Below are 11,915 nucleotides of genomic sequence, written 5' to 3' on the forward strand. Positions count from 1 at the left end.
GTGCTAGCCATTTTTTCTATTTTTTAAAGGAATGACTTTTTTTTTTCGAAAAAAAATGAAGGGAGATGGATGAAATAGAAATCTGATTTTTTTTTTTATAAAAAACAGATTTTTTTTGTTGTTGCAATCTGATTTTTTTTGAAAAAGCAGATTTTTTTCAATCTGATTGTTTGAAAACAGATTTTTGCTACAATCTGATTTTTTTGAAAAAAAACAGATTTTTTTTCAATCTGATTTTTTTTAAAACAGATTTTTTTTCAATCTGATTTTTCTGAAAAACAGATTTTTTTTTGCTGCAATCTAATTTTTTTCAATACAGTTTTTTTTGAAGACCTGCGGCTGGAATCTGATTTCTTTTGAAAAAAAAAAAACTGATTTTTTTTGAAAACCAGGAGTGCAGGATCTGCCTCTTGCTGATGAGGCCCAAGGATCGTCGGCTCTGATACCACTTTGTTGGGTCTAAAACCCAGCTTCCTGCTGACGTGTGGCTGCAGCCACCATGAAACAAAAAACAGCAACTTTTGGAAGAAGAAGAAGAGAGAACAACAACTGCCTTTTGGAATGAGAAAATCGTATTACACTGCTGCCTATTTATAGGCTTTCTTATTGTGTGCAATTACTAAACTATCCCTGTCTAGATTCATCCTAGGGGTAGCTAAATAAAGAAAAAATAATTCAGAGAAATCTAGAAAGAAATCTTCATAGCTAGCAATCTAATCTTAGAAGAAGAAAAAATCTAAGCTAACAGCTTGCTGCACACGGTTTTGGCCGCATTATCCCACCATGGAAGGAGACTATCCAAAAATCTTACATAACAAAAGTTCCTAATGTGCCCATTAGCCCCATTTAGTTTAAGTGTGGGCCATGCTCTTGTGGTTAAAACCATTATCTGATTGCCCCCATTCTATTTAAGTGTGGGCCATGCCCTGGTGACTATGACCATTATCTGAAACAGGCCCTCACAGATTATTTGTTCCTATCCAATCATAGGCCACTTATTGAACAGTTATGATCTTCCATCCTAGAAGATTTCAGGGCAATCATCATCCATGGTGGGGTCTATAATCGATCTCGATCACTGAAAAATGGGGCCTACTCAATACAGAAAGGGTTCATAAAGAGACTTGCATAATAGTGAATTTTGCGAAATCCGTGTGTACAAAGAAGCCCATCTACATGCCACCGGATGAACCGGCATGGTACACAAGTGTCAGATCCAATCCGTCCATCACATGGGTCCCCACATAGTACCTAGGTCAAAGAATCAGGCCCATTTACTCATTAGGAGAGCCACAACTTACATAACAAATGGACAGCTGAAAAAGACTTGGCCAAGTTTGCCTAAGCTGTCCAAGTAGATTACGTATCATAGACAAACTGAAGAGCGGACCGGCCTGATTTTTGGGTCAGTGCATCTATGGAGTCGAACCCAATTGACGTATGGATTAGGTCTATCAGTCAAATGCCATGCTGGCACATGCGGTGGCGCACGTAAATGGACTACAAGCTGTCGAATCTCCATTTCTTAAAATTAGAATGAAAGAGATGGAGAGGAACATGAACAAATGCTGAGTGAATAGAAAGACAGGAGATTAAAGTATTGTAGTCTCTGTACAGAGGTGGAATAATGCAATGCTAACTATTATTTCCCGTCATAAGAAATCTTCAAAGTGATGATTACTACTACTTGATGTATTGCGATAACCACCTGAACCCTTCCCCGTACCCCATCTTACGGACGATGCTGCACATGAAGAGCTCGATGGGCCGCACGTTAGTCTCAAACAGGTTCACCTTCCCTTTGCCTGTGGTGCAATTCGTCAGGCCGAGGCAGTAGCGGAGCTCTTCCTCTGATGCTGCGTAAGGGATGTCTATCTTGTTCCCGAGGACAAGGAATGGGACCTGGGCTAGCGAGTCGTCAGAGAGCAGTGCATCTAGCTCGACTTTTGATTCAGGGAACCGCTCCTTGTCAAATGAATCTACTAGATAGACTACTGCATCTACCTGCAAATACACACAAATGAAGATAGAAGCATGGGTTCAAGCCCAGAGCTCAGTGGTATATAGGGTATGTTTCAACATTTTCTTGGGTTTGTCCTCAACTTACCTAAAAAAAGAAAAAGAAGTAGAAGCCATGGCAATCATAGGGACCAAGCTGAATTAATGAGCTAGAATTGGTCTCCATTTTTCACATTATAAGATGCCATTTGGCGCACCCACATTCAATTGAAAACCAACAAGAAGATGACAGCGATCCGATCTTTGAACTTTTCAAGTTCAATGTGGACCACCAACATGGCCAGCCTTGGTGTACATTTTTCATGTTGTATAAGATGTTGTTTGGCACACCCACTTTAAATTGAAAACCGCCCTTTGTTTCGAAAGTCCAGACAAGAAGATGACAGCCATTCGATCTTTCAACTTTTCAAGTTGAATGTGGACCACCAAAACATAGGCAGTCAGTGTCCATTTTTCATGTTGTATAAGATGCCGTTTGGCGGCTTAAATTGAAAACCACCCTTTGTTTAGAAAGTGTAGAAACCTCTCATTCTGCATTGAATGGAGAGGAAAAAGACATACAGGCCCTAAATGATCAGAGCCCCAAAGGATAGGAATGGATTGTAAACACAACAAGAGTATCTATCAACTCATTACTGAGACATGGAACTTGAAAGAAAGCAGACAGAGAAGTTGTGAATGCTATTAAGCAGTTCTTCACACATTTAGAATAAGTGGAATCCATTCAGTAACGCAGATCACAATCTGATGGGACTACTCTGGTTGGAAAGGGGAAAAAAAAAATGAAAAATTCAAGTCTCTTCCAGACAAGAGGATGATAGCCATCCAATCTTTGAACTCTTCAAACTGAATACAGACCACTGCTGCAATAGGAGGGCTTGTATTGAGGGGGTTTTTGGGTATGGCCCGTCTGATGGGTTGATGGTTACTGCTAAGGCTAAGGCTGCATTGGATGCACAAGTGTATTAACCTGTGACCAATATGATTAAATGAAATGGTAAAATTGAATGATGCATCTGATGGGGACATCATGTGCACAAGCGCACGCATACCACCACCCCTATGCACGTACATACACAAAAGGATGACCCCACCATCGATCTGGCTCGATGACGACGTCCAGGGAGGGCCTCCTAGCTGAAAGATAAGTTTTGGATAAAAAAAGTGTGATCGATAGTGAAGAAAAGTCCATCATGAGATCTCATGATTGTGGCCCACTTGTTGGATTGATTTCATATTTTAGGTTTTGCTTATTGTTATTATTTAGAACATCGTGAACGCTTTAAATTTTTTCGTTTGGTTTTTATTTTAGTTCACTTTATCGCCAAGTAATAGGTTGCGCATATGGTGTGAGTTTTTGGGGTATAGGGTTTTCCCTATAAATAGGCACCCCCTGTAATTCTTTTCATTCATTTAAGTTTAATAAAAATTTCTGCTTTATTTTTCTGCTCTCTTCGTGAGTTATAGAAGTATTCAAAAGTGGGTGCGAAGCCCTCCCTTCTTCGAAGGGCTAACTACTGTGGTGCGAAGCCACATCTATCTCCATCCGCCCCTACCTTCTTCCATCCATATCTCTCATCTTCTATCATCATTATTGCTTTGAATTCCTCAGCTTTTGCAGCTATTCATCCCCTTACAGCCAGTTTTCAAAATCTGAACCTGTAGGAGGGCTGAAACTTCGGTGGAGCACTACGCCTCGACCTTACATCGGATCGTCGTTAAACTTGGAGGAATTGGAGGTCTCCCCTAGCCGACCAAGGCCTAGGTGTCACTTTGGGGAGGCGGGCTTCCATCACATTTGTGGCTAGCCCACCCGCGCACGTGCGTCAGCCCCGGGTCACCATCTGCACGCATGAGCTTTCTCTGAGTCAGATTTTCCTCTAGTTTTCCTCTTTTCATTCATATTTCCTAAACCCTAGCCTTTCTTTGCATTAGCCCTAATTTATTTGCCACTTTTTTTCACCCTAGGGTTCCTTGAATTGAAATTGAAAATTTCTTGGATTAGGGACTGATTTTTATGCATGTGTGGTTGATTATTATGTCCCTTTGACATTGTTTAATTTATAATTTTTATTGGTCCAGTCCTAGCTTGTGTCGGCCTGGACCCACATAGATTCTCTTTTTTTGAATGATTTGGATTGTCATATGGGATGTGGAATTTGTGTAACTGTTTCTGAATTGGTATGATCTTAGCCTGAATTCTTGCATCTCATACTTAAATTTCATGTCATGCACCAAATTTGATATCAGAGGTTAGGGTTCTTATAGGGGAATACATTACAAGTTTAGGATTAGTTTGTTTGAGTCCATCGTGCATTCAGTTCATCATATGTAGCTTTTAAGAATCCATAGTCCCTGATATTAGTTGCTAAAATTTCTGTTAGCAGGAAGTTACTAATTTACATTGCTGTAACTTTCTGCTATTCCTTTATTTTAACAACTATATTGTTGGATTTTAGTAGCACCGTGTAGTTTCCCTCATATAGAGTCTCATAGGATCATTTAGTCCCATATAGTCATCGTAAAAAGTCCTTAGGTGGAGTTGCAAGTTGTACGTCCAACATGTACAGGTCATGGTTTTGGCTAGCACCCTACGCTAAACATGGAATAACTGCTAGAGTCACTAAACAAGCTGTCCCAGCAGATCGAGTCTTGAGGTAAGCGTTTGGAACAAGATATAGATCAACGCCTTGACTAAATAGAGGCCTCCCTCAGGACAAACCCCACCATTAGGAAAGATGTCCAATCTCAGGCAGGTGACTAGGAGGATAGACCAATGAATGAAGGTGGCCAATGAATCAGTCATGGGCATGCACCCGTACCTCCACCCCATGAGGGACATAAAGATCATAATTTTGAGGGGTACAACATGTGTGGCCTAGAGAGAGTGCACTAGAGGCTAGTGTAGAGTTACCTACTGAGGTTATTCCGGTAGTAGATGAGTTTCATAATGTCTTTCTTAATGATCTACCGGATGAGTTTTCCCTAAGAAGGATATAGAGCAAACCAGAACATGAGACACCGTAATACCTACAGCCGAGTTTGCGTTTAATAGTTCTGTTGATAGGTCCATAGGTCTCAGTTTTTATGAAGTCGTTACTGGTTATAAACCTGAGAAACCTATTGATCTTGTCCCTATGTCACTATCTCATAGGCCGTTAGAGCCTGCAGAGTCTTTTGTGCATCACATTTATTCATGGCATCAAGAAATCAGGTAGAAGATCACTACTAGTAATGAACATTACAATTTTTTTGCAGACCAGTATAAATGTTTCAAGGAATTCAATGTAAGGGACTCTGTGATGGTCTGCCTCAGGCCCGAGCGGTATCCTCCGGGGTCCGTTTGTAAGTTACACGCTCGTAGCGTTGGACCCGTCAAAATTATAAAATGAAATGGTCTCAATGCGTATGTGGCAAATCTTCCACTCTCCATGGGAATTAGTTCCACATTCAATGTGGAGGATCTAGTTGCATTTCAAGGAGTCATTGATGCATTGTCCAGCCTTTTGCCTAAGCATCTTAATTCATCAGACATTTCCCTTGATCCATGGCCCTCTCCCGACCAATTTTCTCAGCCTCTACCTCCCATACCGTCCCAACCCATCTTCCTAGCTACTACATTCCATACCTACTCCTCCCGACCCATTATTTCAACCTTTACCTCTCATACCTACCCGTCCCGACCCATTTTCTCAGCCTTTACCTCACATACCTACCCTTCCTACACCTAGAGAGGAAATAGAGGATATTTTGGACCATCAGATAATATCCACGTTGGACGGCGGGTTTCAGAAGTACCTGTTTAAATGGAAGTCACGCCCAGCTTTAGACAGCACGTGGCTCACTAAGGAAGAGCTTCAGACAGCACGTGGCTCACTGAGGAGGAGCTTCAGAGACTTGATCTTGACATCCTAGATCGGTTCAGGAGTTTTATTTCGCCAGTGGCAAAATCTTCGCAGCCGGGGAGAATTGATAGAGACATCATGCACACAAGTGCACGCACACCACCACCCCTACGCACGTACGTACGGAGAAAGATGACCCCACCATCGATTTGGCTCGATGACGACATCCAGGGAGGGCCTCCTAACTAGAAGACAAGTTTTGGTTCAAAAAAAGTGGGCCCAATAGTCAAGAAAAGCCCATCATGGGATCTCATGATTGTGGCCCACTTGTCAGATTGATTTCATATTTTAGGTTTTGCTTATTGTTATTATTTAGAACATTGTGAACCCTTTAGATTTCTTTGTTTGGTTTTTATTTTAGTTCACTTCATCGCCAAATAATGGGTTGCGCACATGGTGCGAGTTTTTGGGATATAGGGTTTTCCCTATAAATAGGCACCCCTTGTAGTTCTTTTCATTTATTCAAGTTTAATAAAAATTCCTACTTTATTTTTCTACTCTCTTCGTGAGTTGTGGAATAATTCAAAAGTGGGTGCGAAGCCCTCCCTTCTTCGAAGGGCTAACTACCGTGGTGCGAAGCTACATCTATCCCCATCCGCCCCTATCCTCTTCCATCCATATCTCTCATCTTCTATCATCATTATTGCTTTGAAATTCTCAGCTTTTACAGCTATTCATCCCCCTACAGCCAGTTTTCAAAATCTGGACTGTAAGAGGGCTAAAACTTCGGTGGAGCATTACGCCTCGACTTTACGTCGGATCGTCGTCAAACTTGGAGGGATTGGAGGTCTCCCCTGACCGACCAAGGCCTAGGTGTCACTTTAGGGAGGCGGGCTTCCATCACACGTGCGGCCAGTCCACACGTGCGTCAGCCCCGGGTCACCATCTGCACGCAGGAGCTTTCTCCGAGTCAGGTTTTCCTCTGATTTTCCTCTTTTCATTCATATTTCCTAAATCCTAGCCTTTGTTTGCATTAGCCCTAATTTATTTGCCCCTTTTTTCACCCTAGAGTTCCTTGAATTGAAATTGGAGAATCCCTTGGATTAAGGACTGATTTTTATGCATGTGTGGTTGATTTCTATTTTCCTTTGACATTGTTTAATTTATAATTTTTATTGGTCCAGTCCTAGCCCGTGTCGGCATGGACCCGCATAAATTCTCCTTTTTTGAATGATTTGGATTGTCATGTGAGATGTGGAATTTGTGTAACTGTTTCTGAATTGGTATGATCTCAGCCTGAATTCTTGCATCTCATACTTAAATTTCATGTCCTGCATTAGCATCCTAATATTCATAATGAGGAAGTAGCTTTGCAATTCAATTTCTTTCAACTTGGAAGTAATATGATTGAATTTGGGGCAAGGGTCCTTAATACGAAGGGAGAAGATATTACAATGTGGTCATTCCCACTTTACCAGATTAATATTGCAAATTAGTTTGATAGTGCATCCAAACGCACCCTACGAAAGGTAGAGAAAGGACACTAATCTTTGAACTTGAAGGCAATCCTATGCCTGCCCCCAAATACTATTGGTGGATGAGAGGTGGTAAGAAACTGATCAGTGGGGGATTATCTTTCAATATGGAGTACTTTCGAGACTTGAAAAGTTGGGGAGGATTCACTTTCAAGGGGAAGTTGGTGAGAAGTTTCAACCTCTACAACCAATCTTCCTGGATCCTCGAGGATTTTTATTTTTTATTTTTTTTCCAGAACACATGCCAACAAGAAAAGTGTGTGGAACATCTAAGCAGTGCATAACGGTGGCGTGCACCATGAAGAAGACCAAAAGCAAAAATCAGGCTGGTTTATCCATCAGGAGTGGCCACATGTGTATGCCGATAGCAGAATTTTGGCATTTTTTTTTCTCCAACATTGTCCGTTCTATTCTTGGGGTGGCCAACTTGATGAATGGATCAGCCTGATTTTCATGTTGTTAGGTGCATCATGTATGCACCTGTATCTATATATAGGTATTACATATGTAGATAACCGTGATACACAGTAGAATATGCATATGGGTGTTCCCTGACAGATATCTATATATCTAGTCTAAGCATGCATACAGCTGCATACACAAATCTTGATGGGTGCACTTTCATCTTCATGGTGGGACCCACCTTATGCACTGCCTAGGTTGCCCATGAAATAGCTAGGTTGGCACATGTGCCGCATGGGGATGAGAACGAGTGGACCAGTGGACCTCTGCCAGGCACATGCATCTTCTGTGCAAGGGAGACAAACAAGAACTTAGTCATTGTACTTCAAAATGTTCAAGGTTTATTGCATGAGTCCCATCCATGAAAGCTGCTACTAAAAGGATGCATTATGTGAAACCAAGAGTATGGCATGTGCAATGCACATGGACCAAGGAAGGAATGGAGAAAGAAAAGGGAGAGAGATTCAGAGGGGACAGAAAAGGAGAGAGAGAGAGAGAGAGAGAGGGGGGAGTTCCTGATTTTCGGGTTGACATCTTAATATAAGGTCGCACAATAGATGTATGGAGCAAACGTCACATCCATCAGTGGACCCACAGAGCCTTTCTTGCATGGTCTCTTTAATTAGATGCTTCACGTGGGCTATAATGAGAAGTGGAAAAGTCAGTGTAGAATACACACATTAGAAAAAGTGAAAGGAAGCTGGTACAATCTCTGTGTCCCTTGTGTGGTGAAGTCTTTAACTGTTCCCCCACCAAGAAGCTAGATTTTCATGATGAAATTTCCCTCTTAACCAATGTTGGAAGACTAATTACGAGTGGAAAAAAATTTCCAAAGCTATTGGTGCTGTATATGAATACAGATTTGTGCTTAGTGCTTTTATATATATATATATATATATATATATATATATATATATATATATATATATATATATATATATATAATGGCATTATGGTAAGAGAAAGGAATATCCATGAACAAGGAGAACCTAGAAGAGCGAAAGGAAGAATAGGAGTTTGCATTAGTCCAAAGCAAATCTAGGTTTTGTCAGCAATTAGAGCCAAAGAAGTTGGGGGTCTTTCTATGAGATTCCTTAAGTTCAATCTCAACTGTCGCTCTAAGGATCCAGTGAGCAGGCCAAAGAGTTCATGATCAGGTGGACTTAAATTCAGGCTAGCTAGGAATTAAGGAATCAAATGAAGCGGAAGTTCTTGCACCAGGTCAAGGTGTCAAATCCCTTCTCTCTCCTTACTTGTCCCTATTTCATGAAGGACTCCTGCAACATGATTAGATGGACAATAGACAAGCGAAGCAAATACAGCCATGGATTTCCTTGGCTACTGAGAGTATGATCTTTTCCTCGTTTCACAACTATCATTTTTAGTTCTATTGATATTTCTGGGAACTACATGTGTTAGTTCGAACAAGCATTCTGTATAGGTGGGTGGGGACCTCACCATGGATGGATGATCAAAATTTCTCGCGGAACAATCCCACCCATCTAATCATCAGCTTTAAAATAGACAGTAAAGGGCAGGATACAGCCAGCGGTCCTTAACGTAATGGGGAAAAGTCCATCAAACAAATGAATAGGATTATCCAATTATGTACCTTTTCCTAGCATTGACCAGCCGCTATGGGCCTGCTCGAGAACGGTCTCAATCACTAGCCAAGGCTCATCATGCAATAATCAATAGGTTAGAAACAAGCATTCCAAACATGTTAATCATTTCAAGCAGAAGAAGCACTGAGAATTTATTTATTTATTCATTTTTCTCAGTTTCATCAAATGTGTTCTAGAATTAAAATGTACCTGCGCATAGTAATCCTTCCAAACCCGGCGAGCAATCTGGTGCCCACCCAAATCGAAGGCCTTGAATCGAATCTTCCCAATGCTCAGCTCCTCCGACGTTGGGTGTTGCGTTGGCTGATGCTGCCCCAATCTCTGCACATTCAAAGATGAATTCCTATATGATGCTCAAACCATTGACTGAATGACCGTAATGGTAGGAGAGATCTAGAGCATTCCTTTGGTGGGCCTTTGGCAGACCGATTGCATCACAGAAATGTCATTCAGTGGGGTTTTCAGTCAGGTTGGTGGTCTGGAAATGGACAGTTTAACGAATGGCCTGCACTCTTTATGGTTAACATTTCCTGATAGGGGAGATTTTGGGGGCATGTCACATTCATGGTGATTATGTCCACCAGATGAAAAGTTCAGATTAAGGAAACATGGGCCCACCTGTACTTTTTCTAGCCAATCATGCTCTGGCCACATTCTGTTCAGGTGGGGCCCACCATTAAATGATTCAGAAAATCCATTTGTTGGTCCTAGCCTTTGATGGGAGATGCTACAAAGGCCTTCTGATGCAATCGCGCTACATCGCACGCTCCACACATGTGCACAAGAAATGGCCCAATTTCCTTTTAGGTTGTTTCTATTTTATTTTATTTTATTTTTTAAATTTCTTATGTTAGAAAAAATATCTGTATACTAAGAAATAAGTATTATTAGATTTTTCATGTTTAAGGGTTTTTCTTATTTTAGAGATTTCGGCTATAAGAAATTCTATTTTTAAATTCCTTAGATAGTGCTAGAGATTTTCCCAAGTAGAAAACCTTGTAATTTATTTGAGCAAGTTCTCTTATTTCTCGAGTATAAGATTAGAGGACTGTGGAGCTTACTCACAGTCACTCAATCTTTTCTCTTGTGTGATTTGAACTTTCAATCTGGTATGTTGAACTTCATTGCAATTACTTTCTTCCTTGATCTAGCTGTATTACCATCCCCATGATGATAATCCTAGCCATCAAATGTACAGCAAAAAGAAAGAATATAATAATACAGCCAACCACCATTTGTGATGACCTATATTCTGCTGATTGGATGGCTTGGATTATTACATAGATTTCTTCTGGCCCATCATCCATCTCCTGTGGGGCCCACACGATGAACGATCTAGACCGCTGAAAGGCTGGCCCCACATGCATGGGATGCAAGCCCAAACAGAAGCGCCTGTAACATTTGCTTTTTTCCCTTTTGACAAACCAATGGCGGTGGTAAGCCTACCTCTTGGTAATCAAGGCCATTGAGATGGTGGGCCCATCAAATGGTGCCTTAATATCATCCTACCCATCCAACCAACCGAAACAGACAATTACAATCATGCAGCCCACCGATTCGGACGGATAGGATCATCGATGGGGGAAACCTCAAAGGTATCTCCCATCAACCGTGGGACCCACCATAACAACCAATTCATTGGATCACCATAAGGTGGGCCCCACACACACACTTACAATCATTGTATATTTCCTTATCTAGCAAACAAATACAAAATCGATTCTGAATTATAACCAAAAAAAAAAACCAACAATATAATATCACATAAATAATAAAAATAAAAATAAATAAAAAATCCAAAAATGACCAGAAAAATAAGAAAAATTACAATCTAGTACCTCATCTTTGAGCATGTGAAGAAGGGTAGTTTTTCCGGCGTTATCAAGACCTAGAAACAGGATCTTGGCATCTTTCATGGACAGCCCCAGCATCGCCAACACCCCATAGAACCATTCCAGCAGGAACATCCTCGGTAATTCCTCTCAAAACACAAGGGCAGTTTTGGAATTTAAGATACTACGATCAGATGCTTCTGTATCTCTCTCTGCAGCTGCTGATGCAGAAGAAGAAGCAGTCTTAGGAGAGAGAGTGCGAGGGAGATGGCTTCAACAAGTTTTGCCCAACAGAAGGGTTTTTAGTGTGGGGCCCACGTTCACCACCATTTTTCAAATTCGCTTTGTCTCATCTACCGTACACGTGTCATGTATATAGTGAATCCAGACCATCCAACTCGTAGGAATTTCTATGGATTGAGCATGGCCTTAAAATTGAAACTGATCGAACGGTCATAACCATCCAATTCGTGGATTTCTAATGAACGTTTGAAAAAAAAAGCTTTCAGATGTCCGTATTCAACTAGATAAATAAAACGGATGTGATTATTTCGATCATTGTGAATTTTGGATTGTCTTTCTCTGAAATGGGTACGT

General features: G+C 41.0%; 1 protein-coding gene across 1 annotated transcript; it reads right to left on the minus strand.

Annotated features, from left to right (window-relative positions):
- Positions 1-1,558: 1,558 nt before the first annotated feature.
- On the minus strand, positions 1,559-11,591 carry LOC131237660 (GTP-binding protein SAR1A-like). Its single transcript, XM_058235551.1, has 3 exons — positions 11,325-11,591; positions 9,676-9,807; positions 1,559-2,004 (listed from the first exon to the last, which is right to left on the minus strand). The coding sequence occupies exons 1-3, from the start codon at positions 11,451-11,453 to the stop codon at positions 1,684-1,686; spliced, it is 582 nt and encodes a 193-aa protein (XP_058091534.1). The 5' UTR covers positions 11,454-11,591; the 3' UTR covers positions 1,559-1,683.
- Between the last annotated feature and the right edge of the window lie 324 nt (positions 11,592-11,915).

Source organism: Magnolia sinica, chromosome 2, assembly GCF_029962835.1.
Source record: "Magnolia sinica isolate HGM2019 chromosome 2, MsV1, whole genome shotgun sequence".
Classification (NCBI taxonomy): domain Eukaryota; kingdom Viridiplantae; phylum Streptophyta; class Magnoliopsida; order Magnoliales; family Magnoliaceae; genus Magnolia; species Magnolia sinica.